Source organism: Canis lupus, chromosome 9 (genome assembly GCF_011100685.1).
Source record: "Canis lupus familiaris isolate Mischka breed German Shepherd chromosome 9, alternate assembly UU_Cfam_GSD_1.0, whole genome shotgun sequence".
NCBI lineage: Eukaryota > Metazoa > Chordata > Mammalia > Carnivora > Canidae > Canis > Canis lupus.
In genome coordinates this window covers 6,725,968-6,753,427 of record NC_049230.1, presented here as the reverse complement: position 1 = coordinate 6,753,427, position 27,460 = coordinate 6,725,968, and the positions used below count along the sequence as shown (strand labels likewise).

The 27,460-nt window shown below is 47.2% G+C and overlaps 3 protein-coding genes across 5 annotated transcripts in view; 1 reads left to right on the top strand and 2 right to left on the bottom strand.

The window, feature by feature from the left end:
* The window catches only part of LOC100686047 (protein CD300H-like), a 28,746-nt gene extending 16,738 nt beyond the window's left edge, over positions 1 to 12,008 (bottom strand). Inside the window, exon 1 of the mRNA XM_038546678.1 lies at positions 11,839 to 12,008. Coding sequence (XP_038402606.1) covers positions 11,839 to 11,878 — 40 coding nt within the window. The 5' untranslated portion in view covers positions 11,879 to 12,008. The remainder of the gene's footprint in view (positions 1 to 11,838) is intronic.
* LOC106559220 (CMRF35-like molecule 1) lies at positions 495 to 7,484 on the top strand. Of its 2 annotated transcripts, none has more exons than XM_038546675.1 (4): positions 495 to 1,420; positions 2,787 to 3,030; positions 4,549 to 4,666; positions 7,093 to 7,484. In XM_038546675.1, exons 1-4 carry the CDS (start codon positions 1,381 to 1,383, stop codon positions 7,228 to 7,230), a joined length of 540 nt encoding a protein of 179 aa, XP_038402603.1. In that variant the 5' UTR covers positions 495 to 1,380; the 3' UTR covers positions 7,231 to 7,484. The 2 variants fall into 2 exon arrangements, with proteins under 2 accessions (XP_038402603.1, XP_038402602.1); XM_038546674.1 differs by having other exon boundaries at positions 501 to 1,420; positions 2,787 to 3,116.
* Positions 12,009 to 14,597: 2,589 nt separating the features above from the next.
* LOC119873404 (CMRF35-like molecule 7) lies at positions 14,598 to 22,089 on the bottom strand. Of its 2 annotated transcripts, XM_038546087.1 has the most exons (4): positions 21,934 to 22,089; positions 17,760 to 18,092; positions 15,962 to 16,077; positions 14,598 to 15,403 (listed from the first exon to the last, which is right to left on the bottom strand). In XM_038546087.1, exons 1-4 carry the CDS (start codon positions 21,971 to 21,973, stop codon positions 15,326 to 15,328), a joined length of 567 nt encoding a protein of 188 aa, XP_038402015.1. In that variant the 5' UTR covers positions 21,974 to 22,089; the 3' UTR covers positions 14,598 to 15,325. The 2 variants fall into 2 exon arrangements, with proteins under 2 accessions (XP_038402015.1, XP_038402016.1); XM_038546088.1 differs by having other exon boundaries at positions 14,598 to 16,077.
* Between the last annotated feature and the right edge of the window lie 5,371 nt (positions 22,090 to 27,460).

Sequence of the window (27,460 nt, the reverse complement as noted above, 5' to 3'; positions counted from 1 at the left end):
AAAGTTTGAAGGGAGGTGGATGTCCTGCCCACCCTCTTTCATAAATTCTTTGTCTCAGGTGGGAAACCTAGGGTTCGCTAAGACCCTCAATCGCAGAAGGCTCAGCCCTCACACGTGAACACAAACAGGTCCAGGGGCTGAAGGCAGGCGGCCCCCTAATGGGCCACTTTTGCATGAAGATTACTCTGAGTTGAAGGCCTTCAAAGACACCGCCAGCTCCAGAGAAACCCTTGCCCCTCCCTTAACTACATAGAGGATTCTCAGTTGCAGGGTCTTTGCAGAATAAGAGTCATTGCCAGGGATAAATTTTTAAAAAGATTTTTTTTATCATTTATTCATGAGAGACACACAGATAGAGGCAGAGACACAGGCAGAGGGAGAAGCGGGCTCCTCACAGAGAGCCAGATGCAGGACTCGATCCTCAGACCCGGAATCGCCTGAGCTGAAGGCACATACTCAACTGCTGAGCCACCCAGGCATCCCACCAGGGATAAATTGTATTCCTTTCCTTTGAAGTCTCGAACTCCCCACCCTCTTCTCTTAATTCAGGATGACATTCAGAGCCCATTATGCCTGACTGCCATGTCTATGTGGATTCCCTGCATGTATGCTATTAACTTTGAGTTTCTCCTGTTCATCTGTCTCATGTCAATTTGATTCTTGGTGCAGCTAGAAGGACCTTGAAGGGGACAGGAACTCTGGGGACTGGCCCACAGCACCTTCTCCTCCTCCTGCTGGCAAAGCCCTTGGCCGCTCCACCTCCTACCCCACTATCCCAACAAGGCCTTCTGAAGTGGTAGGTGGCAGGAAGAAGGCCCCATGGGCTTTATCTTAGGAAGGCTAGTCTGGTATGCGCTGGTGGAGAGGGTGGCCCTGGGCCCATGGACCAGATGTTGGGACAGATTGACTTGAGGAATGGAGATTACCAGAAATTGCATTTTGAGCACATCTGAGCTCACAGGGTAGACAGCTCTACAAAGGTTCCAGTAGCCAGTGGAGGTCCAGAACTGAGTTGGGGGATGGAGGTGGCAGGAAGTAGGTGTGCAGAGACTGGAGGTGGTGCTAGAGAGGGGAGCAGGGGCCCTCCCCGGAGAGAAGGCCATCAGGGCCAGATTCCAGGAGATGCTGAGGTGAAGAACCAGAGTAAAGAGAGGGGACACCTCATCACATCAGCTATACGCTCCCAAAAGACGGCACTCCTCTTCTCGTAATTAATGAAATTAGGAAGTAACTGAAGAGAAAAAATAAAACATAGATGAGAGAAACTATAAAAGATTAACTTAGAGAAGTACAAGGTAGGTTGCCTCTGAGCTCAGTTCCAGTCCCAGAGGGCAGGGGGCATTAGCTGAGCACCAGGGAGACAACCCAGGCAGGCAGGACATGAGGCTGCTCCGGATTCTGCTCCTTCTCGTCATCCAAGGTGAGTAGGGCAGGGGCTTCAGGACAGAGCACCTGCAGGGCTGGGGTGGGACACAGACAGAGTCTGTCCCAGGGGAAATGGCAGGGCCTTTCACACATCCAGACATTTATTTGTGAAATTTTTTTAAGTTTTGTTACTTGACAGGTACTAAGTTAGGTATTGAGGAAACAAAATAAAAATAAATAACACAAACAGTATCTGTTTTCTAGGGCACTGCTTGACAACCCTGGCAGATGTTTGGAGAGACAGATGATGGATGGATGCATGCATGCATGGATGGATGCGTGGATGGATGGGTAGATGGTGGATAGAGGCATACATGGGCACATATATACACACATATGTAACTGTGTGAATTCTTGAGAAATGTTGAGGGAGCACAGAAACCCAAGCTCCAGCTGATACCCACTCAGTTAAGATGAGGTTCAGACACCTGGATCATTTAAAGGCCTGCACAACTGCTCTTGACTTGTAGCTAGAGCCGAGATCCTCTCTGCTGAAGAGCTCGGTTACAGGGAGGAAGACAGGCAGCAAAACCTGGGGAGACAGGCTCTCTGGAGAGGTGCTCAACCCCACGCACCAGGCTGCCTGAAGCTCTGCTCTGGATGAGCCAAAGACCAAACCCTCATCCAGTGTCATAAGTGCAGCAACGGAGACAGGGACAAAGTGCTTTGGTGGCACCGGGATGATCCAGTTGGCTGCAGAAGCGGAGACACCGTAGAAGAGACATTGTTTGATCTGAGCCTTGAGTGCATGACTATAAGGGCCTGGTTTCTTCAAGCAGAGGAGAGAACATTCCAGGCCGAGGCATCAGCTTGTACAAATATATGGAGACACAGAAGAGCAAGGTGTGTAGTAAAAAAAAAAAAAATGTAATCACTGTGTGAGTGTGTATGCATGTTTGTTGTATGTGTGAGTGTGTGTTTAGTTCTGAGCCATGTGTGGATTCAGAGGGTGAGGTATTTTAGGTGGTTGGGGGTAGAGTGTCGGAGTGGTTGGGGAGCAGATCCCGCTGTCTCAACAGCTCTGGGAATCAAAAGTACACCTACGACTGCAGTATGGGCTCTGGCTTGCTGGGAAGAGGTGTCAGCAGAGGGCAAGGGAGGGGGTGGGTGGTCAGTAAGTAGGATGGGGAGTGAGCACAGGACCCTGCGTTGGGCAGTTAGGAGGCCCAAGGGGACATCAGAAAGAGGGGACAGCAAAAGACATACTGTAGGGGATGAAGGGACAGGTGGGATGTGGTGATTACACAGAGGGCAGAGGCTCCTGGCTGGTCTTCAGGGCGGTGCCAGGTACCCCAGCCATGCCTGGGACCAACCCTGGGCTCAAGGGAGGAGGAGATGAATGCTGGGTTTCTGTTTTCTAGGCCACTTCTCCATCTCCCAGGAGGCGACGGTTAGAGGCACAGAGGGGGGCACATTGACGGCATACTGTGAGTATAGTCCAGGATGGGAATCCTACAAGAAGTGGTGGTGCCGCGGAAAGTACTGGAATTCCTGCAGAATGCTTGTTAAAACCACTGGGTCAGAGCAACTGGTGAAGAAGGGCCGTGCGTCCATCCAGGACAATCACAGTCGCCACACTATCACCATGACCTTGGAGAATCTCTGGTATGATGATGCAGACATCTACTGGTGTGGGATTGAGAGAACCGGCTCTGACCTGGGGTACAAATTTTCCATGGTTGTCGACCCAGGTAGGCACTACTCCCTGCTGTGTTCTGGGGCCCTGGTACCCACCCACGGAGGAGCCAGGACTGTTCCTCTCTCTCCTCTGATGATGGAGAGGAGTCTCTAAACTTGCCTGAACTGTGTGTGTGTGTGTCCATGTGCGAGTGTGTATGAGGGGGCACCATGAGTCTGGGAAAGACTGGAAGAAAGGGCGAACTCCCACATCTGCACATCTCCATCTGCTCTCCCAGAAGCAGTAGTGAAGGACAAACTCAGCTAGGACAGGCGTGTCCAGGGAAGGCAGCTTCTCTTCTCCCAGTCTGTCCACCCCCTTGCAGCTCCAGCTGAGTGGAGGCAAGCAGTGAGGAGTGGGGTGTTAGAAGGCTGTGGTCCTGTCAGTCTTAGCTATGGGACAAAAGACCTTCTCCCTGTCCCCTCCTGCTTCCCCTCCCTCCTCTGGCCACATAAGCAAAGCAGCAGGGGAGGGATTCTGATATCATTTCTGGGAGAAGGAAAGGCAGGCTCCACCAGGTGCGAGGACCCCCTCTCCGGCTGCCTCTGAATCTTGGAGGGTATGTTGAACTCCACCCCAGCTGCCCCAGAGGCACTAAGGGCCCCCCAGAGACAGGCCTGGAAAGGGAGTCATGCTGTAGCTCCCACCCCACAGCTCTGCCTCTGGACCCTTCAGTCTTCTCTCCAACATACAGACACACAGCCATGCAGACAATAGGTAGGTAATACATCTACTTTATAAAGCAGAAAAAAGTCTCTACAAACTTAGTATATGTAAATATGGTGCGCAAATGTCTGCAGTGGAGAGATACGCTGGTGTAGAATGTTCCAGAGATTTACTGAAAAAGACAACAAAGGTGGTGGATGCGTGCAAAAAGTCAGGAGGACCTGGTGCGAGAGATTTAAGCCTGGACCCTCCAACTGGACAAACTTTATTGTCAGACCTATTGAAATAAGGAAGCAGGCCCTGGGGAGGCAGGGAGGACCCGAGGGGACATAGGGGCTGCAGGTACTGGGTGGCTGCAGGAAACAGGGGAACCCTGGGCCAGCCGCTCTGGGTCACATCACTTCAGGGCAGGTGGCACACAGCCTGCCTCAGGTAAGGCTGAGACTCAGAAAGGAGCTGGCCTGGCTGATGGAAACTCCAGGCGTGGGAACATGGTTCTGACGTGCTCAGCTGTGCCAGACAGGACACTGAGATTGAGCTGAGTGCAATTGCCACAGAGCTCCCCACCCTCCATGCCTCCCATGGTGGTGAACTGATGTTTCTATGCAAGTGAAGTAATAGAATGCTTGGGATGAGAAACCAAAAAGACACAAGACCAGACCAACATGGGTAAACACTGATGCTAAGGCAGAAGCTTTATCCCTGAGGGTGGGGAGAGGTGATGGCCCTGGGGAGCCACCTGCATCACTCTCACACCATGCTCTGCTCTGTGCGTTTAGCACCAGATCCAACAGACTTTCCCACAACTGTGCCAAGACCCACAATGGCAAGTCATACCTTGCTTCCATCTACCCAGGGCCTCACCAGCAGTCAGCCCGTGATCAACCCTGGCAGCAGGTGAGCAGAGCTGGACCCCAGCAGACCTTTCCCCCTGTTGCCCTGTGACCACTCCCCTCGGGGCACTCTGTCAGGGACCCCTTGGACACTCTGAGGTTTCCTGGCAGGGGAGAATCAGCATCGTCTGCCCTGGGCCCCCTCATTTATGCCTCTGAGTACTTAAAGAGCTCCCCACTCCCCAGGAAGAACCTAACAAAGTTCTTCAGCTGGGTGGCCGGAGAGAAGGCTCTGGTCTCCTTCTGACCTGCCTCCCAACTCACAAGGACCCCAAAAAGGTGTAGGTGGTTCCAGCCTCAACTACACCAGAAGGGAACTGCTCTGTGTTCCTTTCCTGTGGCTGCTGAGACAAATCACCACCTACCTGGTGGCAAAAGACAAACCAGTTTGATGATGTAAGGCTTTAGAGAGCAGAGGTCTGACATGAGGCTCCCTGGGCTAAAGTGAAGGTGCTGGCAGGGCTGGCTCTTCTGGAGGCTCTGAGGGAGAAGCACTTCCTTGTCTTTTCCAGCTTCTAGAGACCCCTGGGCCACCAGGCTCGGGGTCCCTTCTGTCCTCACAGCCAGCAGTGGTGGTCAAGTCCTCCTCATGCCGCATTATTGTGACACTGGCTCTCCCCTGTTCTATCACTTATACACACACAGCTGATGACATAAGGTCCACCTGGATAGCCCAGGATAATCTCCCCATCTCTAGGTCAGCTGGTTGGGAATCTTAACTGCATCTCATCATGCACTCCCCCTTGCCATGTAACCTACCACATTCACAGCTCTGGGGATTAGGACATCTCTGAGAGGGGTGTTACTCCACTCACACACAGTCAAGGGTGGGTATCTGCTCTATGGCTCCAGCCCTCCCCTCCCCAAGTGCTAGGGAAATGCTGGGAAGGAGTGGGAAGCTGGGATTCCTGCTTTCTCATATTCCCAACATGGGAAGAGGCTGGGCCATCTACCTGAACCCCTCCCCACCAAGAGTCACCCAATAAACAATCAATTCACTCATTCATCAAAGGGCAAACACTTCCCCAGTTTCACCCCATCAGAGACTGGGTGAAGGTGCACCCCTCCCTGGGTCCCACCATCCATATCTCCCTCCATCAGCTCGCATCCAGTTCCAGTCCTACTTTCTTCCTGTCTCAAGTCCCCTATTCCTTGAGCCTGGCCCCTCAGGCAGTGTGTTCAGTATCCCTCTAAATAGGGGAGGCACTTGGCTCATGCTATGAAACCAACTGTGTCCTACTGGTGATGTTTGGAGACCAGTTGTTCTGTTGAGTGGGGAGCGGAGGATGCAGAACTTTTAGGAAACCAAAGAACATAGGAGAAGCCTGTAGGGTGGAGAGATGGGACAGCAGCTCCACAGGGAGTGGAATTTGTGAAAAGAGCACAGTGACTTAAAGGATATTTTGAGGAAGTGCAAAGCAGCATGCACTCTCTCCAGAACACCACCTGTGAAATCCACATGACCCGTCACGCTCAAGGCAGGTAGAAGGACAGAGCAAGGTGACCTACACAGGTCCTGACCCTGCTGGGGGAGGAGGGGATGAGGCCGAGGTGAGGGGGTCAGACTCTTGGACACTGAGAGGGACCACCAGGGGGACTCATGTAAGCAAGGGCCATTGTCCTCCTAGATCCCACGTCCACTAAACAGGATGTAAGAGAGAGTACACCTCATATGTGCTACCACATGGGGGTCAGAGCTGAGAGTGGCCCCTACCAGGAGAACCCAGAAGGTAAATATCCAGATGAACAAGGGTCGGGAAATTTCTTCCCTTCAAATTGGGAATATTAGTTTTGAGCTTCAAAGTTGAGCAGAACTGACCCAAAGTGGGACAGAAGTAGAATGAGAAAGACAGACCAAGAAAAGCCTTGGGCGTGGCTGGCCTGCAGGTGAGGTGGAGGGGAATTGTGGGGGAGCAGCCATAAAGCAGGATGAAATCAGGGGCCATGGGTACTGGACCCCAGGCTAAGCCTGCAGGGAAGCCCCTATAGATTGAGCCTTGGGCAGCACGTCTGTGCCCTCAGAGGGGCTTCCCTGGCAGGGACCAAGGCTGCCTGCCTGCAGCTCTGAGCTCAGGAGTCAGGTCAGGGAGGAAGGGGTTGGGCTGCCCCTGAAGAGGGAGCTCACACCTGTCACCGTGTTCCCTGCACAGGGTCCTGCTCTGCAACCTCAGCTTTGTGCTCTTGACCTCTGTGAAGGGGTCTTTGCTTGGATTCCTGCTGTGTACTGTGATGTGGCGTCAGGGGACCCAGAGGAAGAATAGAGTCAGCCTGAGCAGGAGAACCACAGCTCCCACTCACGATACTCCCACACCCTCTGACTTCTGAGGAGGGAACGGGCAGTGGTTGCAGAAATGAGGGTCCCTGTTAGGTGGGGACTTCTCTTGTGCTGACCCCAGGAATAAACTCTGGGTCCCTCTCTGCTCTGCACAGGTCGGGGACCCTGGTCTCTTCCGTAGCAGCCCAGAATCCTCCGGCGTGGATCCTCCTGGTGCCACTCTTCCTTGGGACCCTGCAGTGGCTCTGCCAAGGATAACGGCCTCTTACATCATTCAGGACTCTGGCCAATGATGGCTTTTACAGGACCAGACCAACCAGGAACCATAAAACTGGAATTAAATCCCAAAGCCCCCGAGTGTTCCAATGGCCAGAGACCCCTTATGGGTCAGGTGTACAGAGGTTGCCCATTCCACCTGCTGCTGATTCGGTGCCTCCTGCAGAAAGAATGCCTGAATGTTAAAGATTGCAGACAGGTGGACCATCCCCGACTCTCATCCCATCTGTTTGCTCCATACATTTCCTATTAAATCTATGACTTACCCGGGCTCTTTAGAGATTATTTTGTTGGGACAGTATTTCAATGCTTTATATGTGAGAGGACAACCCATCCATTGCAGCGAGTCCCATGTGACTCTAAACCCAATGTGACTATAAATTTGTCAAAACTCATTGAAGTTACTTTTTCCCCATGTAAGGAATAAGTGTTCTGTGGCGAGGAGCTTTGAGACAATATAAGTATCCCTGTGTCCTTTTATCTACATCGGTGGTCTCCAAGGACAAGGGACGCACAGAGTGGTCTCAAGAATAGTTCATTTCTGTCCCTCCTTGGTCCCTTGGCCTCCCTGGTCCTTCAGGCGCAGGGCTCCAGGGACATTTTGGACTTCTCCAACCAGATGGGACCAATGAGGGGCTCAGATCTGTCCCCTTCACACCTGTGATGCTGTCCACACTCCAGCTCTGACCCAGCATCACCCACTCCTGGGATTTACCTAACTTTTGGCCTTTCCATTCTCCCATCTCCCAGGTGAGCAAAGGCCAGCCCGGGATGCGGGGCTCTCCAATCACACATTAAACACTAACCACACAAGCCTTTTTCATTTTTAATTTTCAGAAATATAACATATCTCCTCTCAATAAGACTGTGGGATCTATGGAGTTTTTTCTCTTCCACTTCACATCCTTCCTGAACTCTGGGTGCTCTTTTTTTGTATCCACATTTTATTTTGAGCCATTTTTGAGGAACTATATCTCTTTCCTGAGCTCCTTCTTTTAGTGAGGTCGTGTTGTCTATAATTCCTCTGCAACTGAGTAGACTTTTCTGACCCCCTGCTCTGTGTCCTGGACTATTTCATCTGAAGCAAACTCCCCGGCTGTCTTTTGCTGGTGCTCTGTTCCTCTCCTTGAGCCCATTTGTTAGGAAAGGCGCTAGTGGGTTTTTGACCAGAGCTTTTCTTTGACGAGGTGGGGGCATTGCGGAAGTGGATTGCGGGGGCAGGGGAGCTTTCTGCTGCAGCGGGGAGCACCTCCGCCACATGCTGACACCTGCAGCCCACATGGTTCTGGGTCGCCCGTTAGGAAAGGGCAAGACCTCAAGCCCAGCAGCCTGCGTGTTACCACATGGGAGCTCCTGCCCAGCTGTCCCCACCACAGAGCTGAGTCACACAGGGGCTCTTGGCAGCAGCCAGCAACTCCTCACAGCCCACCAGGCCCACGGCAGAGGCAGCACGTTCCTCTTACCATCTTGCTTGACCTTAGAACAGATAGAGCCCAAATGGTCCAGGTATCTATGCTTAGATTTTCCTTATGGAATAAAACAGTGATCACTTTGTCATGTCACAGATTCTGTGTCAGGAATCCCAGTGGATTGAGATAGAGATGTCCTATCTCTGCTCTGTCACGTCTGAGGCCTCAGTTGGAAGATCAGTTGGGGAGGTGGTGACTCAAATGGCTGAGTGCTGCTGTCATCTGGAAGCTTCTTTGCCCATGCACCTGGAACATGAGCCCGGGTGACCCAACACTAAACTCAGTCTTGATCGTTGATCCCAAATCCTCCAGGTAGCCTCTCCATGTGGCCTCCAGGTTCTGACTGGGAGAGTCCCCAGGGCCAGCATTTAGAGAATCTGAAGAAGGAGCTACAGGGTTTCTTCTGGCCAGGCCTTGGAAGTCACACAGAGTCACTGTCACCATGCTCTATCCGTGCCTTCCAATGGAGACAAACGTTGGTTCTTGGAGGGTAAAAAAACGATACTCTTTTCATATACAAAACATAGATGTTCGATTAGTACATGAATCAATCAATTTACTTATAAATCAAGAGAATGTGGACATATATAGTATATCTTCAGTATTAAAATTTCACAGCAAGTGGGAGGGTGTGCTTCTAGGGAAAGAAAATGAGTAAATAGGCTCCTTAGGAGGATAATTATAGCAGCAGCCACAGCCTACCCAGACTCAAGGGGAGGGGACCTAACCCCCAGATCTTAATGAAAGGAGTGTTAAGAAATTTGCAGTCCCATGTTAGAATTGCCACGTGGAAGAAACTTTTTTTTAAAGATGTATTTATTTATTTGAGACAGAGAGAGAGAGAGCCCGTATGAGCACCGCTGAGTGGCAGTAGGGGAGGGAGAAGAGAAGCGGACCCCACTGAGTGGGGAGCCCCATGTGGGGCTGGATTCCAGGACCCTGAGATCATGACCTGAGCTGAAACCAAGCATCAGACACACAGCCCACTGAGTCATCCAGGCACCCTTGGAAGAATCTTAATCTAGTGCTTTCATTCATGTTAAAGAACAAGATGCCTGGGAGAGCTGAGGACCCCAGCCCCAGTCAGAAGGCCAGGGAACAGACATGGATCTGCCCTAGAGCCAGCCTGAGGCCGGCCCCCATGGCGTCCCTGCAAATCCATCTGTGTGCTTGAAAGGTCAGTTCCCAGGCCTGTTGGGGGCACCATATGGCCCCAAGTGTAAATACCAGACGGACACACGAAGTTCTGCAATTTCTCTGCTTTACTCACAGATCACAGACTATAGGCATGAATTGCATGAAGTTACAAATATGCTTTGTTTCAGTCACAATATTTTTTCTTTTTTTGCATATTTTTTATCAGAATTTGATTTGCCAACATATAGTATAACACCCAGTGCTCATCTCGTCAAATGCCCCCCTCAGTGCCCATCACCCAATCACTCCATCCCCCCTCCCCCCTCCCCTTTCCACTACCCCTTGTTCATAATATTTTTTAAATGGAGTTTGTTGCCTACATGTAAATATGAGCAATCTCACTTCTGGTTTCTCTTTTTCAAAGCAGAAATGCCAGAAAACAGCAGGTCTTACATGGCCACCAGAGTAGTTAAGACCTTCCAGCAGCTCCAGTTAAGACCTTAAGAGCTTCCAGGACACCATTAAAGCACACAGATTAGAAAGGAAGAAATAAAATTATCTCTTTGTGCAGATGACACACTTGTCTAGAAAATCCCAAGGAATCTATGGAAAATCCCAAGGAATCTAATGCTAGAACTAATAAATGAGTTTAACAAGTCACAGGATAAAAGACAACACACACAAACACACATATACACACATAAACACACACACACAATCCTTTTTCTATCCTAGTAACAAGCATGCAAAAAGTGAATTGAAACACACAGTGCTATTCACATTAGCTCAACAAGAAGATACACCCAGGTATAAATCTAACAGAACCTGTGCAGCATCCATATACTACAATTTGCAAAACACCGGTGACCAAAGCTAAGGAATATTAAAATAAATTGCAGGAGGTACCACGACTACAAAATGGAAGAATCGACATCACAAAGATGTCATTTTCCCCAATAATGATCTATATGTTTAACATGATTCCTATTAAAATCCCAGCAAGATCATTTTGGTAGATAAAGACAAGCTTACTTTAAAATTTGTAGGGAAAGGTGAAGAAACTAGAACACTTAAAAAAATAATTTTGAAAAGAATAAAGTGCATCACAAGCTTCTCTCTTGCCCACCATTGTGTTTCCGACATTAGCCTGTGTGTGTTTTATTACATGGTCGGTATGTGTGTCTTTGGTTGAATTTCTCCTTCAAGGGAGTCCTGGGTCAGTCCCAGCTCTTTTCGAGGTGCTATCAGTGGCCCTGCCCTTGCAGAAGCTGCGCCAGGGCTCAGGTCCCATACATGGCAGGCCTGCCTGAGAAAGCAGCGCTCAGGACCTCGGAGTATTTTCTGGAAACTGGCGTCACTAGCTCAGGAAAAGCTTGGGCCTGGCACACTTCCAGAACCGACCCATTGACAAGCATTCAAAACCAACCAAATCTTTTCTGGGGACATGTGTCAACACCTGGGATACATAAACACCTATTCACAAAGGGGGGTTATGTAATAAGTGGCTGTTGTATTATATTAAAAAAAGATGATGACCTTGGAAAGAGGTATTAGAAGAAGAGCAATGACCTTGGAAATAAACGTATTTCTCTTTGAACCTTGGCTGCCTTTTATGAACTGATCTACAGTAAAGAATTTGCATCTCTCTGCATCTTGGTCTCTTGTTTTTATAAGATTGTGGTAAGAATTGGATTAGATTACAGGGAAAGCCGGGTAGTACAGTGGTTAGCCCAATTAGGATCAGCTGTCTGCCCCCCTCCCCTTGGGCTGGTGCATAAGACAGTATTCCTGAGTTTCAACAACGGTGGCAATGATGATTCCAAGTGGTCGAGTTCTGTAGGGCTCAGAACGCACTCCCCTATGGGAAGCATCTTACCATTAACTCCTCCTCCTGTTCGTCTGGGCAAGGATTCTCCATGCTCACCTCCTCCCCTCTTCGCTTGTATCCTCATCTCTTCCCTTCCCATCACCAGCCTTGCCCCACACCATTGTCACCCTGACCTGCCCAGCCCCGCTCACCTGGGACGCAGAGGAGCAGCAGAGCCGATGGCAGCCACATGGCCCCATCCCTCTGCTGTCTCTCCAGCTGCAGCTGGAACACTCCTCACCCAGGGGCCGCTCAGTCTGTCTCCCTCCTCTGCTTTTCTTGGCATTTCTCTGCTTCCTTCTTCAGCCTCTTGGTTCTGTTCTCAGAGTTGCTCAGAAAATGGGGGAAGTGAGGGGCTGAGGGCATCGTGTAGTCAGCTGAGGATTCACTAAAGTTCATCCTCAGAAACACATCTCAATGCACAGATCTTTTTTCTGTTTCCCATGAAGAGGATGCCCTCATCGTGACTTCACCTGTAGCTGACACCCACCTGCCATGCAGCTGGGTGGTCATAGCTGACTTCCAGCTAGATTTTCCCAGCAAGCCTCCACCCTGCCTCCCATCTCTGAATAGCAAATGTCCTGTGGCTGGCGTGGCTGGCATGAGTGGTCCTGAGCAGAACAGGCATGACAAAACCTTCTCTGGACAAGACCAGCTGCTATTTGCAGGGTCCAGTGCAAAATGAAAATACCTTTGTCCCAGAATTACCAATGATTTCCAGATGTTGACAAAGGAGCACTAAATCAAGCCCTTCTGAGAGGCCCCCAGTGGGACTGCAGAGGTGCACCCCCATGAAGCCAGCCCTGTCTGTGGCTGTTGCTGGAGCAGAATGTGAAGATGAGTACCCCTCGGGGTACGCTCTGCTCTTCTCAGCCCCCAGCCCTGAATCTGCTCCTGACCAGGCCTCAATCCTTACCTTTAACCTGTGTGGTTAAATGAGCCCCAAGATTCTCAAGGCTACAAATTTTCAGTATATCATATGAGAACTCAGTTGCACTTGGCCAGAAATGTGCCCAATGACATGAAACAGCCAGGGAGGACTTAAAAGGCAGATGCAAATGTGGAATGTCTTATCCAAGACCCCAGATTCAGGTAAACAGAAAAGTCTACAATTCTGGGGTCTTGTGGTCAAGAATCTCTTAGCTGGATGTTTCAGTAAGTAAATTGTCTGCTTGTTCATTTTTGCTGTACTGGGAGCCCTCATATATTCTGAGGTCTGTGAGTGGCATCTATGCCAAGCCCCTAGCACCGCCTTGCCCCCAGCGTCACCCTCCATGGGCTTTGATGTCTACACTGAGCCACCTCCCATGTGGATGCCCTTGCCACTCTTCTTGGGTCTTTCCACACCAGCCTGGACTGAGCCTTGGTGGGAAGGACTTCCACACCTTGCTCTGATCCTGACCCCCAACCCCAGCAACCCCTCACTGGGACTTAATCCACACTTTGCCTGGACACCAAGCCCCTACATTACCATCTTCCTTTTAACAACACACTTAAATTCTCTATTGACTCAGTGCCCTACAGATAAAGATTTTGCATCTCACCTATGTCTACTCTCCTCATCCCATTCCTGATTTTGTGAGCATAGTGTTCTTTGCACCTATTGATATTTATAGTCTTTTCTGTAATACTTCCCATCATTGCTTAGGGGTTTTTCTAATTTAAAACATATTCACTGCTGACCATAGCTTCTCTTTTTTCACTATTTAACTTCCCTCTGTTGACAAAATTTTATCATGATGTGGATCTTCTATTTTTAAATTGCTCATGGGTGCTGTATTTCATAAGACCTTGCATGCCTAAGACTGTTAGTCAGAATATTCCCAGAATATTCTCATTTGCTCAGAGCATGTAGATTTTCCTTCACCGTCTTCTGGGATGGGGTGTGGTTATCACGTCTGAGGCTAGCCTACTTCCGTCTCACACAACGTGCTCCTTCTGGTATGATCTTCTGATTGGGTCATTATTCCTGATACCAGCCATTCGATTCTGTCTTTATCCTAGAGGTTCTGTAACTTCTTAGTATCCTGGGTGTGGATCATCTGTACAGTCCTTTCACCATGTAAACTCTCAGTTACAGCCTGAAAGAGCTCTAGTTTCTAATCCAAATCAGTTGTGTTTTACTTTTGGCTTCCTTTTTCTCCTCTAAGGAAATAGCCAGCAAACATTTGTGCCATCACCTCTTTGTGTCCTGTACCTACATCTGCCTCTCCACACTTTGTATATTCTGTTTATTTAAACGTCCCTTTATGAAATTGCCAAAAGAAACTACATCGGTGCATTGCAGGCACATTTATCATTGGGTTTTGGGTTCATTCCCCTGTTTCTTCCTGGCAATGATGTGTCTTTCTCCACTGCTCCTTGTCTTTCCCAGGTCAGCCTGATTGATTTTCATTTCTCCATTTTGTACTGCACTGTCTTTACACTTCTAGATTCATCTCGTTGTCTATTGTTTCCTTGAGACTGAATAAAGCTATTCATATGAGCTGATTTCTCTGTTTCTTTGGGCATTTCCTCTCATGGTGTATGCTCTTTATTTGCTTTGTGCTAGTATTCTTTTGTTTTTCTTTTCACCTATTAGCCTTTGAAGGTGCTACTCCCCCTTTGAATAAAAGTTGGTATTTGCCAAAGACTAGTGTGGTGAGGGAGATAACTAGGAGGCTCTGCAAGCTGGAGCAGGCTTTGGCCTGGAACCCCACCCCCAACCCCAAGGGCAGGTGTCCGCTGGTTGTCAGCCTACTCAGCATCACCTACCTGGTGACTTTCTGCTTGGTGCCTATCACTACTCCTTCTGCCAACTGTCCTTCACCCTCATCCCCTTACAGCATTCTGGGGGCCCAGGCCATGTGCAGTCAACATGTCAAGTGTGCCAATCAGAGTGTAAAGACAAAAAATTGACAACATCCAATGCTGGGTTTGAGGGCTGACTGTTTATTAACACATTCAGACAAGGGTAGAAATGTTTACAACCTCTTTGATAATATTCATCAAAACTGGAATGATGCACTGATCAGTAACACAGCTATTTTATTATAGGAACGTACCTTAACAGGTGTAGCCATAAATGGATATCAAGCCACATACGCAGGAGTTTAGTTACACAATTGTATGTAGTTGCAAAAAACTTAAAACAACTGAAATGCCCATCAGGAGTGAAAAAAATTAAACAAATCATGATATGCCGCTATCACGGAATAGTATGAAGCCATTAAAAATATTATACATATTGATAGGGAATGATTTTCAAAATACATTCTTGAAATTAGGCAAGCTGTAGCACAGTAGATGATATTTTACTTTGAGGGAGGGAAAGAATATAAACACATATATATGCTTCAGGGACATAGAATTTCTCCGCCTCTCTCTTACACACACACACACACACACACACTGGTTACATTCCTCACCTTTGGGTAGCAACTAGAGTAGAAGACACTATAGTATATTTTACTTTATATTCTGTGTACTTTTAAAATATCTTTTTCTAAAAATCCACAAATAAATATAAAAGTTGAAGAATCTGCTCAGTTTTTCACAGGCTCCCTCTTGCCGAGGAGATGCCACATTGGTACATGAGAGAAGAGTGCTTCCCTGAGTCAATGGTCAGGTTAACTGAGACCCGGGGTCAGCTCTGGTCTCCTAATCCCACACAAGGATGTGTCTGGATCCACTTGCCTGAGTTCCTCCATGGTGTATTGAGAAGCTGGAGCTGGTGTGCTGAATTAAAAATATGCACATCACGGCCTGCTGAATGAGGAGGCAAGTAGCTCCCTAAATAGCTAAGGTCCCACTCTGAACCATTAAACATCCAGGGTCATTTTAATGGAAGGCACAGTTCCAATACACCCGCACAAAGGAAAGAGAATCACAAAGTTTGTTGTTTACAGATCTAGGGGAGAGGCACCCAATAAGCCTGAGGAAGGGCAGTCCTCCATCCCAGACCAGGAGCAAACAGGAGACCAAGAGAAGAGTGGCAGTACCTATTTCTTATAAGGTGGTCAGGGAAGAGGCCACTGATTCTTCATGGGCTTAACTCCAAGTGCTTATTTTAAAAGGTGCCCCAGGAAAAGCAAAGCAGGATCTTACGGAGGAAATCTAAGGTGAGGCCTTATCTAAATTTCTAGAGTTCTGGTGTGAGCAGGACTGCCATACTGTAAAAACACCTGGGGAACACCTCAGAAAAATAACAGCTGATTTTTCTTATAAGTTCTTTTACTCTCCCAATGTGATCATGGAGAATGTGTGCTTTTTCTTGTTGATGGACAAAATGTTCACCTTAAATTCTGATCCAGTAGTTTCAACAAAGATGGTACAGGTATCCAAATCAGCATCTGGACACCATGACTTCATGAAGGTCTCCCACCCTGGGCTATAATGACACTGCTCGGTCACTTGCACATGAAAGTAGAAAGAAGAAAATAATTAATAAGGAAAAAAATTAGTGAAGTAGAAAGGATATATAAAATAGAGAAGACCAATAAACCCAACAATTTGTTTTTAAACAAAACAAAATCCTAGCAAGATATTCATGATAAAAGGAGAGGTCTGCATAATCGATACTAAGAATGAAAACAGGCACATCACACAATATCCTGAGCATATTGGAAAGGAGAGGTAATAAGGGGATAGAATAATGAAGACTATCCAAGTGTATCCAAACAAATTTATGCCAATAAATCTGAAATTTTAGGTGGAATAAACAAATTTCTAGCAAAATAATGTGACATGCTAAAAGAGAAACAAAAAGAAATAGAAATGGGCACCTGTGGGGCTCAGTGGTTGAGCATCTGCTGTTGGCTCAAGTCATGATCCCAGGGTCCTGGGATCGAGTCCCGTATCAGGCTCTCCACCGGGAGCCTGCTTCTCCCTCTGCCTATGTCTCTACCTCTCTCTCTGCATCTCTCATGAATAAATTAATAAAATCTTTTTTATAAAAGAAAACCTGAATCATCTTACAACTATTAAAAAGAACCCAAGCCATTATTAAAAACCTCTTCAAGGAGCTCCTGATTGACTCAGCAGAGCTTGCAACTCTTGATCTGGAGGTCAAGAGTTCAAGCCTTATCTTGGGTAGAGTTTACTTAATATGAATGAATGAATAAATAGGTATAATTAAGCCTATCCAAAGAAATCCCAGACCCGCAGAGCTTTGAATGAGATATCCACTAATCATTTAAAGAAGAATGTCTGTCTTATACAAAAAATTCCGGGACATAGGAAAAGAGGATGCAATCTCAAGTCCATTTAATGGGACTAGCATACTCTTAATGCCGAAACCTGACAGAAGGGCAGTGCAAAAAAGAAATTTTATAGGCAAAATCACCCATGAACATAAATGCCAAAGTCTGTAACAAACAATCAGCAAGCTGAATCCAGGATATAAAGGCAAGAGAATACATATTCACCATGTTGGGTTTATCCCAAGGATGCAAAATTGTTTGAATGTAAGAAAATCAGTAAGCATTATATGCCATACTTACAGAATCAAGGAGAAAGATCGTATGATTATCTCATTGATGCAGACAAAATTATTGGATGGATTTAAACAGCCCTTTGACTGTGGAGGCCTTCCTGGACCTCAGGAATCAACCACAGCTCCCACACTGTCCTGGGATTCTTCCCTCTCAGACTGGGTATGGAACAGGGGGCAGGAAGAGCCACTATGAAGTCCTGGCCCCATGCTCCAGAAAGAGCAGGGACACATGGACACCAGAGGTCCAAGAAGACATTAGCAGGAATTGGGGATCGCTGGATCTTCTAGAAGGTCCCTTTGGTCCATGGGCTGAAACTGGGACCATCACCTTGATCTCTATGGGCAATAGACTCAGGCACTGCGCTGTGCAGAGAAACACATGCCCAGAACGGCTTGATCTTTTCCTCGAGGACAGGACAGCAGCCATGAGAGCATTTGAGAGAAGCTCTGTCCCTCCCAACCCATGAGGTCACCTGGGATTCTGGGAGAACTCAGGACTCAACCATCCTGTGTGACAGTTCTCTCTGAGTGACACTTAAGGCACTGGAGAGGATCCTTCAGGTTCTGAAGAGACTCATCCACCCACACACATACTCTTACCTGGGTCAATGGTCACTTTAACTTTAACCCCAAGGTCAGGTCCAGATCTCTCAATCCCACACCAGTAGGTGTCTGCATTGTTCCACCTGAGCTCCTCCATGGTCACAGTGAACACACGCAGTTTCTGATTGTCCTTGATAGACACTCGGTCACCCCTTGCTTCCCTCTCTGATCCATCAGTTTGAACGAGGATACGGCAGCTTTTCCACTCAGCTCCTTGACACCACCACTTATTGTAAGTCTCCCATCCGGGTTCATAGAGACACTGCACGGTCAGTGAGCCCCGCACTGGGCCACTCACTGCATCGGACACTGCCATGAGGGCAGGTGAGCCTGAAAAACACAAACCCAGGCGCCTGTCACCACCCCACCCCACCCCCTGGAGGCAGACCCACAGCCTCCTGCATCACAAATAACTCCAATAAGCCCAAGTGCCTGATGAGTTGAGTAACAGTCAAAGAGGCGATACACCTTCCACAAGCAGACCTTTGTCCTTCAAAACTCCACTGGGTCAAAGCCATCACAAAAATCCCCTAAGAGCACAACTATCCATCTCACAGAAACACAAATGTCCACACTGAGCAGTGGCAACTTCCCATAATCCACCCCTTTCCCCGTGGCCAATGTCACCTGGACAGCAAATGACCATTGGGAAAGCATGGCTCCAGTTCACTTCAGCCCATTGTCCTCATGCAAGATGTAGGCTCTGTGGTTTCAGATATTTTCATTTTTCTAGAGTAGACAGAAATCCAGATTTTGTATGGAACCTCTGAATTTTAAAGCACTGGTTTCATTAGAAAACTTTTTATTTCCTATGTTATTAATTTCTCAGTAGAGGATGACCCCAGAACCCCTGCCTGCCAGCTGACCCTGGCCATTAGTGCTCAGCTCCAGCTCAAGAGTCCTAAGGAAGGCTCTTCTCTATAATTTTCTTTGTGCTGTCTTCTGAGGTTTGATATCAGAGATTCTCCTTTCACAAAATTATCCTGGCAGACTTCCATCTTTTTCATTTCCTGAGATCATCACATCAATAGAGCAAAAAAAATTCTGTGCTTTTAGAATCCTAAGAAACTATCTACAAAACTATATGACAAATTAATTGCTGGGACAAATTTTTTGGTTCCTGGAAATTGTTTTCCCCTGAATATTGATGATTCAAGTTCTTTGATGGTTCTTGAATCCATTCTGTTGTTCTGGTTTGTTTTTTCTAGGAAGTCCTAGTTCATGGAGTTTGTATTTGCACAAAGTCCTGCAGTTAGAAAGTATCCTTTAATAATTCAAATGTTTGTTTCTGTTTTAATTACACATTCAAACCCCACGCACCGTCTGATTTGGGTGGATTATACCTGCTGCGGGATGTCTGCCTCCTGTTTCTCCTCCTCTCCCCCATGATTTTTCCCCATTAAACCAGCTTTGAGATTAGTTTGTGTTACTGTTTTTGTTTCCTGTCATTATTTTCTCATATGTATAATTTTATTCATCTTCTTTTCTCAAGAATACCACTAGTGCTCTTTTTCCAAGTGTTAAGGACAATGAGGACTTTCTCCCTTTCTAAAACGAATTAAAGCATTTTAAGGCTCAGAATTTACTTTTGTTGACTTTATAGGTTGAGATATAATTCACATATCACGAATTTTAAGTGTAGCCTTTGGTGGTTTTTAGGACTTTCACAAAGTTGTGCCACCACCACATCTAATTCCAGAACATTTTGTCACTGCAGAAGGAAACCCTGTACCCCTTGTCGTTCCCCACTTCCCTCTTACCTGAAGCCTTCCACAACCACGGATCTACGTTTTGTCTATAGATTTCTCTATTCTGGACACTTCTTATACATGGAATCCTTCAATCTATGATCTTTTTGTCTGGCTTCATTCACTCAGTGTAATGTGTGTTAAGGCTCATCCATGTGGTAGCACATGTGGGCACTGCAGTCCATGGCAGGGACTGGCCACATTTAGCTTATCTGTTCACCAGCTGATGAATCATGGGTCGTTTGACTCTTTGGCCAGCGAAAATCTTGCTATGAGCAGTCATATACTAGCATCTGTATTGACTCATGGTGAGGGAAAGTGATGCTGTGTTTGCAGCCGAAGTCCCAGGATGGGTTTTCTCAAGAGTCCATAAGAATCTGCTGTGATTCTGAAAATTCTCTGAGAAAATGCCACTAATTATCTTCAGTCTCCACCAGCAGAGTAAGTGTTCCTGGGTATGTGACAGGAAGCCACTCTGAATCTGTCATCTACCCAAGCCACTTTAGCTGCCTCCAGAGAGTGAGGCTGTTCTCCCGCCCTCTAAATCTCTGACACCTGCTTCCATGGACAAACTCCAGCCCATTGAAGGAAGGGGACTGGAGGAAAGGTGATTCCCAGGTTTGGGGCAGTGATGCAGAAGAGGACTTAGAAGGGGTGGTAGTGATGTCAAAGTGACAACAGATGAGCTAGCGCTGTTCACCCCTTGATCAATTCTGCCTCTAGATTGTCGAGGACAATGTTTGTGTTATCCCTAAATTCCTATGTTGAAGTTGTAAGCTCCAATGGGATGGTATTGGAAGATGGGGCCTTTGGGAGGTCATTCGGGCTAGAGGAGATTGTGACGGGGACGTCAAGATGGGATCGGTGCTCTTGTAAGAAAAGTCACCTGAGAGCTTCTCTCTCCTTCTTTCTCTCTGTCTCTGTCTCCTGATCTCCCTGTCTCTCCTTGCCTGGGCACAAGGTGAAGGTCACTGTGAGAAGGTGGCTGCCTGAAACCCAGAATGAGAGCTTTCATCACAAACTGAATCTGCTTGCACTTTGATCTGGGTGGCCCAGCATTGAGAACTGTGAGAAAAGAAATTTCTCTAGGTAAGCTTTAAGCCTGTGGTTTTTGCTCTTATGACTCATATGCATATGTAATCTTTTATCCACATGAACCTCCAAATTAAGAAAATAGTAGTATGTGGAGCACCTGAGTGGCTCAGTGCATTCTGTGGCTGATTCTTGATTTTCACTCAGGTCATGATATCAGGGTCCTGAGACTGAGCTCCATGCTGGGCTCCATACTCAGCATGGAGTCTGCTTGAGATCCTCTCCCTCTGCCCCTCCTCCCACTCGCCCTGTGTGTGTGTGTGTGTGTCTTTCTGTCTTTCTCTCTGTGTCTAAAATTTAAAATAATTTATAGAAAAAAGAAAAAGAATATATTGACATGGACATTTTACCATTAAATGTTCTGCATGCAAATCTCTCATTCAGAGTTGTTTACTTCCACTTCTATGATGAGAAGTCAATGGATGAGTAAATGGGGTCATTTTATGTCCCAGGATGACCTCCTTCCCAGAGGAGACACTGTCTGGATCCTGCCCCAGGCCCTGTGGTTCTGGAGGTTGAGAAGCAACAGAGCTAGGGCAGCCAAATGGTCCTGCCATACTAGCTTTTGTCTTCTCTGAGCATCAGACACCAGCTGCATCTAAAGATTTGCCATCCAGCCCTTCTAATCTCTGGTCTTCCCTTCCCAGGGATGCCACTCAATGAGTCTCGCTGGTTATGTTAATGACACTGGATGAGTGTCTGGTCTTTGGCTCATCTGGAGCAGGGACTCAGGCAGCCTGATGTGTGGGGCTGAGCAACTGTCCAAAGAGCCCATCACACCCTGCTTTTGCTGCTTGTCTTCCTCCCTCTCCCTGAGCTCTTCAGAAGAGAGAATCTTGGCTCTAGCTACAAGTCAAGACCAGGTGTGCAGGGTTTTAAATCATACAGATGCCTGAACCTCATGTTCACTGAATGGTTCTGAGTTGGAGCTGAGTTTCTAGGCTGCTTCAGAGTTCCTAAGAATTCATGCATTTATGTATGTGTGTATACTTGTGCATGAATCCTTCTATCTATCTATCTATCTATCTATCTATCTATCTATCTATCCATCCATGACCCATCAATACATTCATCATCTGTCTATCCACCTATGTGCCAGGGATGACAAACAGAGCTCTAGAAACCAGACACTGTTTGTGTTATTTATTTTTATTTTTTTCTCCAAAACCTAACTTAGTATCTGTTTGGTAGCAAAAACTTTAAAGATTTTTTTTAAAAATAAGTAATCTTTATATGAATGAAAGGCCCTACCATTTCCCCCACAACATACCCTATCCGCATCCCATATCTGAACTGCAGGTGCTCCGCTCTGAAGCCCCCACCCTACTCACCTCTGACGACAGGAAGGAAGAGAATCAAGAGCAGCCACATATCCTGCCTGCCTGGGTTGTCTCCCTGGTGCTCAGCTAATGCCCACTGCTCTCCAGGGACTGGAACTGAGCTCAGAGGCAAAATGCATTCTATTTCTCTAAATTATTCTTTTATAGTTTCTCTCTTCTACTTCCCTTAATTTTTTTCTTCAGTTACTTCCTAATTTCAAAAATTAGGAGAAAGGCAGTGCCATCCTTTGGGAGCCTGTGGTTGATGTGATGATGTGTCTTTGATGCTTTGGGGAAGCAAAGTGTCACACTGGCCAGGGTGCCACTTGCCAGTGTGCCTGGGGAGCTGGGAAGCCTGCTGCCAGCAAACCAGGGCACACAGTGCAGCAAGGCAGAGACACTAGACCCTCAGAGTGTTGGTCCAAGGAAGTGATGGAGGCATGTTGGGTCTGCACGTGGGGAGGAATGCAGTGCTTAGGGCTCATACCCCAGCATTGCTGCAAACAGCCCCATCCTAACCCTCCTTCTGGGCAACTCACCTTGATGCATCCCAGACCACCCCTCCCGCCCTAGACCCTGGACCAGCCCTGAGCCTGACCTGCAGGCCCCTTCATCTCAGGCTCCCCCCTGAGATTCTCTGCCCTTCTGAGACAGAGGAGAGATTTTAAAAGGAAGGAGAAGTAGCCTTTTCCCATCAGCTTCATTGTGGCCTAGACACTTCCTCTGCCACCTCTAGCAGTGTTTCCCCTGGCTGTGGACTATGCTGCTTCCCAGCTCAAAATGTTTATGCAAATGCCTTCCTAAGTGACTTTCCCACAGGGCTCTCCTCTTCCTTCACATGTCATCTCCCCTCTGTCCTCTGTTCCCTTTCCCTCTCTACTCTGAGTTAATTCTTCTGTCCCCCATTTTTTAAATAATAAATTTATTTTTTATTGGTGTTCAATTTGCCAACATACAGAATAACACCCAGTGCTCATCCCGTCAAGTGCCCCCTTCAGTGCCCGTCACCCATTCACCCCCACCCCCCGCCTTCCTCCCCTTCCACCAACCCTAGATCCTTTCCCAGAGTTAGGAGTCTTTATGTTCTGTCTCCCTTTCTGATATTTCCTACCCATTTCTTCTCCCTTCCCTTCTATTCCTTTTCACTATTATTTATATTCTCCAAATGAATGAGAACATATAATGTTTGTCCTTCTCTGATTGACTTATTTCACTCAGCATAATATCCTCCAGTTCCATCCACGTTGAAGCAAATGGTGGGTATTTGTCATTTCTAATGGCTGAGTAATATTCCATTGTATACATAAACCACATCTTCTTATTCCATTCATCTTTCGATGGACATCGAGGCTCCTTCCACAGTTTGGCTATTGTGGACATTGCTGCTATAAACATCGGGGTGCAAGTGTCCCGGCATTTCATTGCATCTGTATCTTTGGGGTAAATCCCCATCAGTGCAATTGCTGGGTCGTAGGGCAGGTCTATTTTTAACTGTTTGAGGAACCTCCACACAGTTTTCCAGAGTGGCTGCACCATTTCACATTCCCACCAACAGTGTAAGAGGGTTCCCTTTTCTCCGCATCCTCTCCAACACTTGTGGTTTCCCACAAAAACAGACACATAGATCAATGAAACAGAATAGATAATCCAGAAGTGGACCCTCAACTTTATGTCAATTAATATTCAATAAAGGATGAAAGACTATCCATTGGAAGAAAGACAGTCTCTTCAATAAATGGTGCTGGGAAAATTGGACATCCACATGCAGAAGAATGAAACTAGACCACTCTCTTTCACCATACACAAAGATAAACTCAAAATGGATGAAAGATCTAAATGTGAGACAAGATTCCATCAAAATCCTAGAGGTGAACACAGGCAACACTCTTTTTGAACTCGGCCACAGTAACTTCTTGCAAGATACATCCACGAAGGCAAAAGAAACAAAAGCAAAAATGAACTATTGGGACTTCATCAAGATAAGAAGCTTTTGCACAGCAAAGGATACAGTCAACAAAACTCAAAGACAACCTACAGAATGGGAGAAGATATTTGCAAATGACATATCAGATAAAGGGCTAGTTTCCAAGATCTATAAAGAACTTATTAAACTCAACACCAAAGAAACAAACAATCCAATCATGAAATGGACAAAAGACATGAAGAGAAATCTCACAGAGGAAGACATAGACATGGCCAACATGCACATGAGAAAATGCTCTGCATCACTTGCCATCAGGGAAATACAAATCAAAACCACAATGAGATACCACCTCACACCAGTGAGAATGGGAAAAAAATTTTTTTAATTTATTTTTTTATTGGTGTTCAATTTACTAACATACAGAATAACACCCAGTGCCCGTCACCCATTCACTCCCACCCCCCGCCCTCCTCCCCTTCTACCACCCCTAGTTCATTTCCCAGAGTTAGCAGTCTTTACGTTCTGTCTCCCTTTCTGATATTTCCCACACATTTCTTCTCCCTTCCCTTATTTTCCCTTTCACTATTATTTATATTCTCCAAATGAATGAGAACATATAATGTTTGTCCTTCTCCGACTGACTTACTTCACTCAGCATAATACCCTCCAGTTCCATCCACGTTGAAGCAAATGGTGGGTATTTGTCATTTCTAATAGCTGAGTAATATTCCATTGTATACATAAACCACATCTTCTTTATCCATTCATCTTTTGTTGGACACCGAGGCTCCTTCCACAGTTTGGCTATCGTGGCCATTGCTGCTAGAAACATCGGGGTGCAGGTGTCCCGGCGTTTCATTGCATTTGTATCTTTGGGGTAAATCCCCAACAGTGCAATTGCTGGGTCGTAGGGCAGGTATATTTTTAACTGTTTGAGGAACCTCCACACAGTTTTCCAGAGTGGCTGCACCAGTTCACATTCCCACCTCTGCATCACTTGCCATCAGGGAAATACAAATCAAAACCACAATGAGATACCACCTCACACCAGTGAGAATGGGGAAAAAAATTTTTTTTTGTTTCTCATGTTTGTGAGTTTGTTCTAACTTTTGGGACAGTTTCATTTTCTGATTCTACTTTCTCTCTCAATATTTGGAGGAAATATTTAGTATAGGAATGATATTTTTGGTTCAAAAGCTCCTTTTTGTTCTCTGCTTGCTGAAGTCTTCGAAACTCTCCTCACTCTGTGGTCATGTGTTGGTTTGGTCTGCTCTGGTCTGGTCCTTCTCCCCCCGTGCCTCAAATGACTGATCATTGTTGGTCGCCTGAACGTGATGGAGAATGAGCCAGAACATAGCTGACTGGGGCTCTGAGTATGTGGGGACAACGCAGAGTGTGAAACAGGGGTGTCGCAGTGTGCCAAGTTCTTTGAGCCTCCCATGCCTTCTAGGCCTACAGCCTGTGCCTTCTTGGTAGAGGAAAGAAAGGTCTTCTATGTTCCAGAATGAAGAGGACTGAAGGTGGCCCCCAGCATCCTCTCTAGCTGCCTTGGATTCCCCACATATTTTATGAAGTTAGAGAATCTCCCTGAGGATGGGAATGTTTCTTTCTTGATCTAGGTGCTGGTTCATAGGTGTGTTTTCTTTATGCAAATGTATTGAGCTGTGCACTTCTGATGTGTGCACTTTCTGTGTGAATTTTATACTCCAATACAAAGGTTTTATTTTTTTTAAAGATTTTATTTATTTATTCATAATAGACAGAGAGAAAGAGAGAGAGAGAGAGAGAGAGGAAGAGATACAGGCAGAGGGAGGAGCAGGCTCCATGCAGGGTGCCTAATGCGGGACTCGATCCCAGGACTCCAGGAACACGGCCTGGGCCGAAGGCAGGAGCCAAACCACTGAGCCACCCAGGGATCCCCCAATACAAAGATTTTAAAATTACTGTGAAATCTCTCCAAGCCATTACACTTGTGCTTACTTACCTTTAACTAGCAGCCTTGGTGTTTCATTATGTGGCTTTAGTAGGCGTAACTAACTATTCCTGTATTCTTGGCCATTGTCCCTATTCCCAGATCTGCTCTTGCAAATCTGTGCTGCAGGCTTCCAGTTCGGGTGAGATGAGTGTCACACACCACAGAGCTCTCCCCCGACTACAGCTAAGAACCCAGACAGGGTACATGGAGCAGCCATCTGAGCAGCCGGCAAAATGAACCTCACCGGGAGATGAGAAGGGAACCAGACCAAGTATAGGAGCAACGCCGCTGTGAGTTCTCTGTTTATGTTTCCTTCCTTATCCTCCTTTTTTTAAAAAAATTATTTTTTATTGGTGTTCCTTTTGCCTACATATAAAATAACACCCAGTGCTCATCCCATCAAGTGCCCCCCTCAGTACCCGTCACCCAGTCACCCCCACCCTCCTGCCTGAGCGTGAACCATGCAGCTCAAATCCTGAAAGTATATGCCCAGCAGGGACCCTAAGAGCTCAGGATGCACAGACAAAAGATGACCTCAGGGAAGAGGGAGGTCCGATTCCAGGACTTTTCTCGGTTGCGTTTTCTTTCCCTCCCACCAGGTCTCCACAAGCCTCTGGACAGAAGCTGCAATTCCACCTGCAGCCGCCGGGGGTCGACAGCGAGAACTCAGAAGAGTCCTTGCTGCCCAAAAGAGCTAGGGTCCCAGAGCTGGTCCCAGACCTGGGGGAACTTCCAGCGTTCCCAGACCTGGCAGGTTGGGTGGGGGGCAACGGATGACTATCACTGCATCTTCTGTCTCTTTGTCCTCTCTCTGCTTGGCCCTGGAAACAAACCCAACCACAGGAAGTAAATGGCAGACTGGGGAGAGAAAAGCCTCAGCTTGCAAAGCTTCCCAGCCAAAGGACCAGGAAGGGAGGGGGTGGAGGCTCTGAAAGCTGGGAGGCGATGTTTGGGGGGATGGACAAGCGGAAGCCCCTGGAGAAACGCACCCTAGACCACCGAGACTCGCACCCCAGCTGTGTGCACCTGACCAGAGCCCCTGAGGGAGCACCCACTTAGAGAGCTTTGGGGGAAGACCGCCGCCAGTCACAGGCCGACCCCTGGAGGGCTCACGCAGGGCACTTGGGAGGAGCACCTGCAGGGCTCCATAGAGCTGAGCCAGCGCACGTAGCAGCACAGCCCAGGAAGCCACCTCAGCACCTGAAGTCCCAACCTCAGCAGCTGGACTGCCTGCCATCAGAGAAACGGAAGTCCTAGTTACAGACCCTTCTGTCGAGGGGATAGCATTGCTTTGCATGTTTGCAAAGGGTGGTTCCCTGTGAATCGTGTGTGTGTTTAACACATAGAACTGAAATCCACCTCAAAATCGTACCGCGTGTAAAATTTGAGAAGTACTAAAGACAAGAAAAACGTTTCAAACTGTGCTCTTTAAGTGGGTGAGGTTTATTTTATCAAATTACACCGCAGTAGAACCTGAGAAAGGGTGGGAGGGAAAAGTTTGAAGGGAGGTGGATGTCCTGCCCACCCTCTTTCATAAATTCTTTGTCTCAGGTGGGAAACCTAGGGTTCGCTAAGACCCTCAATAGCAGAAGGCTCAGCCCTCACACGTGAACACAAACAGGTCCAGGGGCTGAAGGCAG

Coding starts and splice junctions, on each gene's coding strand:
- LOC119873404 (XM_038546087.1), bottom strand. CDS start 21,973: ATGTGGCTGCTCTTGATTCTCTTCCTTCCTGTCGTCAGAG. Junction 16,078..17,759: donor TAAAGTGACCATTGACCCAG/GTAAGAGTATGT, acceptor TTCATGTGCAAG/TGACCGAGCAGTGTCATTAT. Junction 15,404..15,961: donor CTACTGGATCAGAATTTAAG/GTGAACATTTTG, acceptor TTTTTAATTCAG/CACACCAGCTCCAGCTTCTC.
- LOC106559220 (XM_038546674.1), top strand. CDS start 1,381: ATGAGGCTGCTCCGGATTCTGCTCCTTCTCGTCATCCAAG. Junction 3,117..4,548: donor TTCCATGGTTGTCGACCCAG/GTAGGCACTACT, acceptor CTGTGCGTTTAG/CACCAGATCCAACAGACTTT. Junction 4,667..7,092: donor GTGATCAACCCTGGCAGCAG/GTGAGCAGAGCT, acceptor TGCTCTGCACAG/GTCGGGGACCCTGGTCTCTT.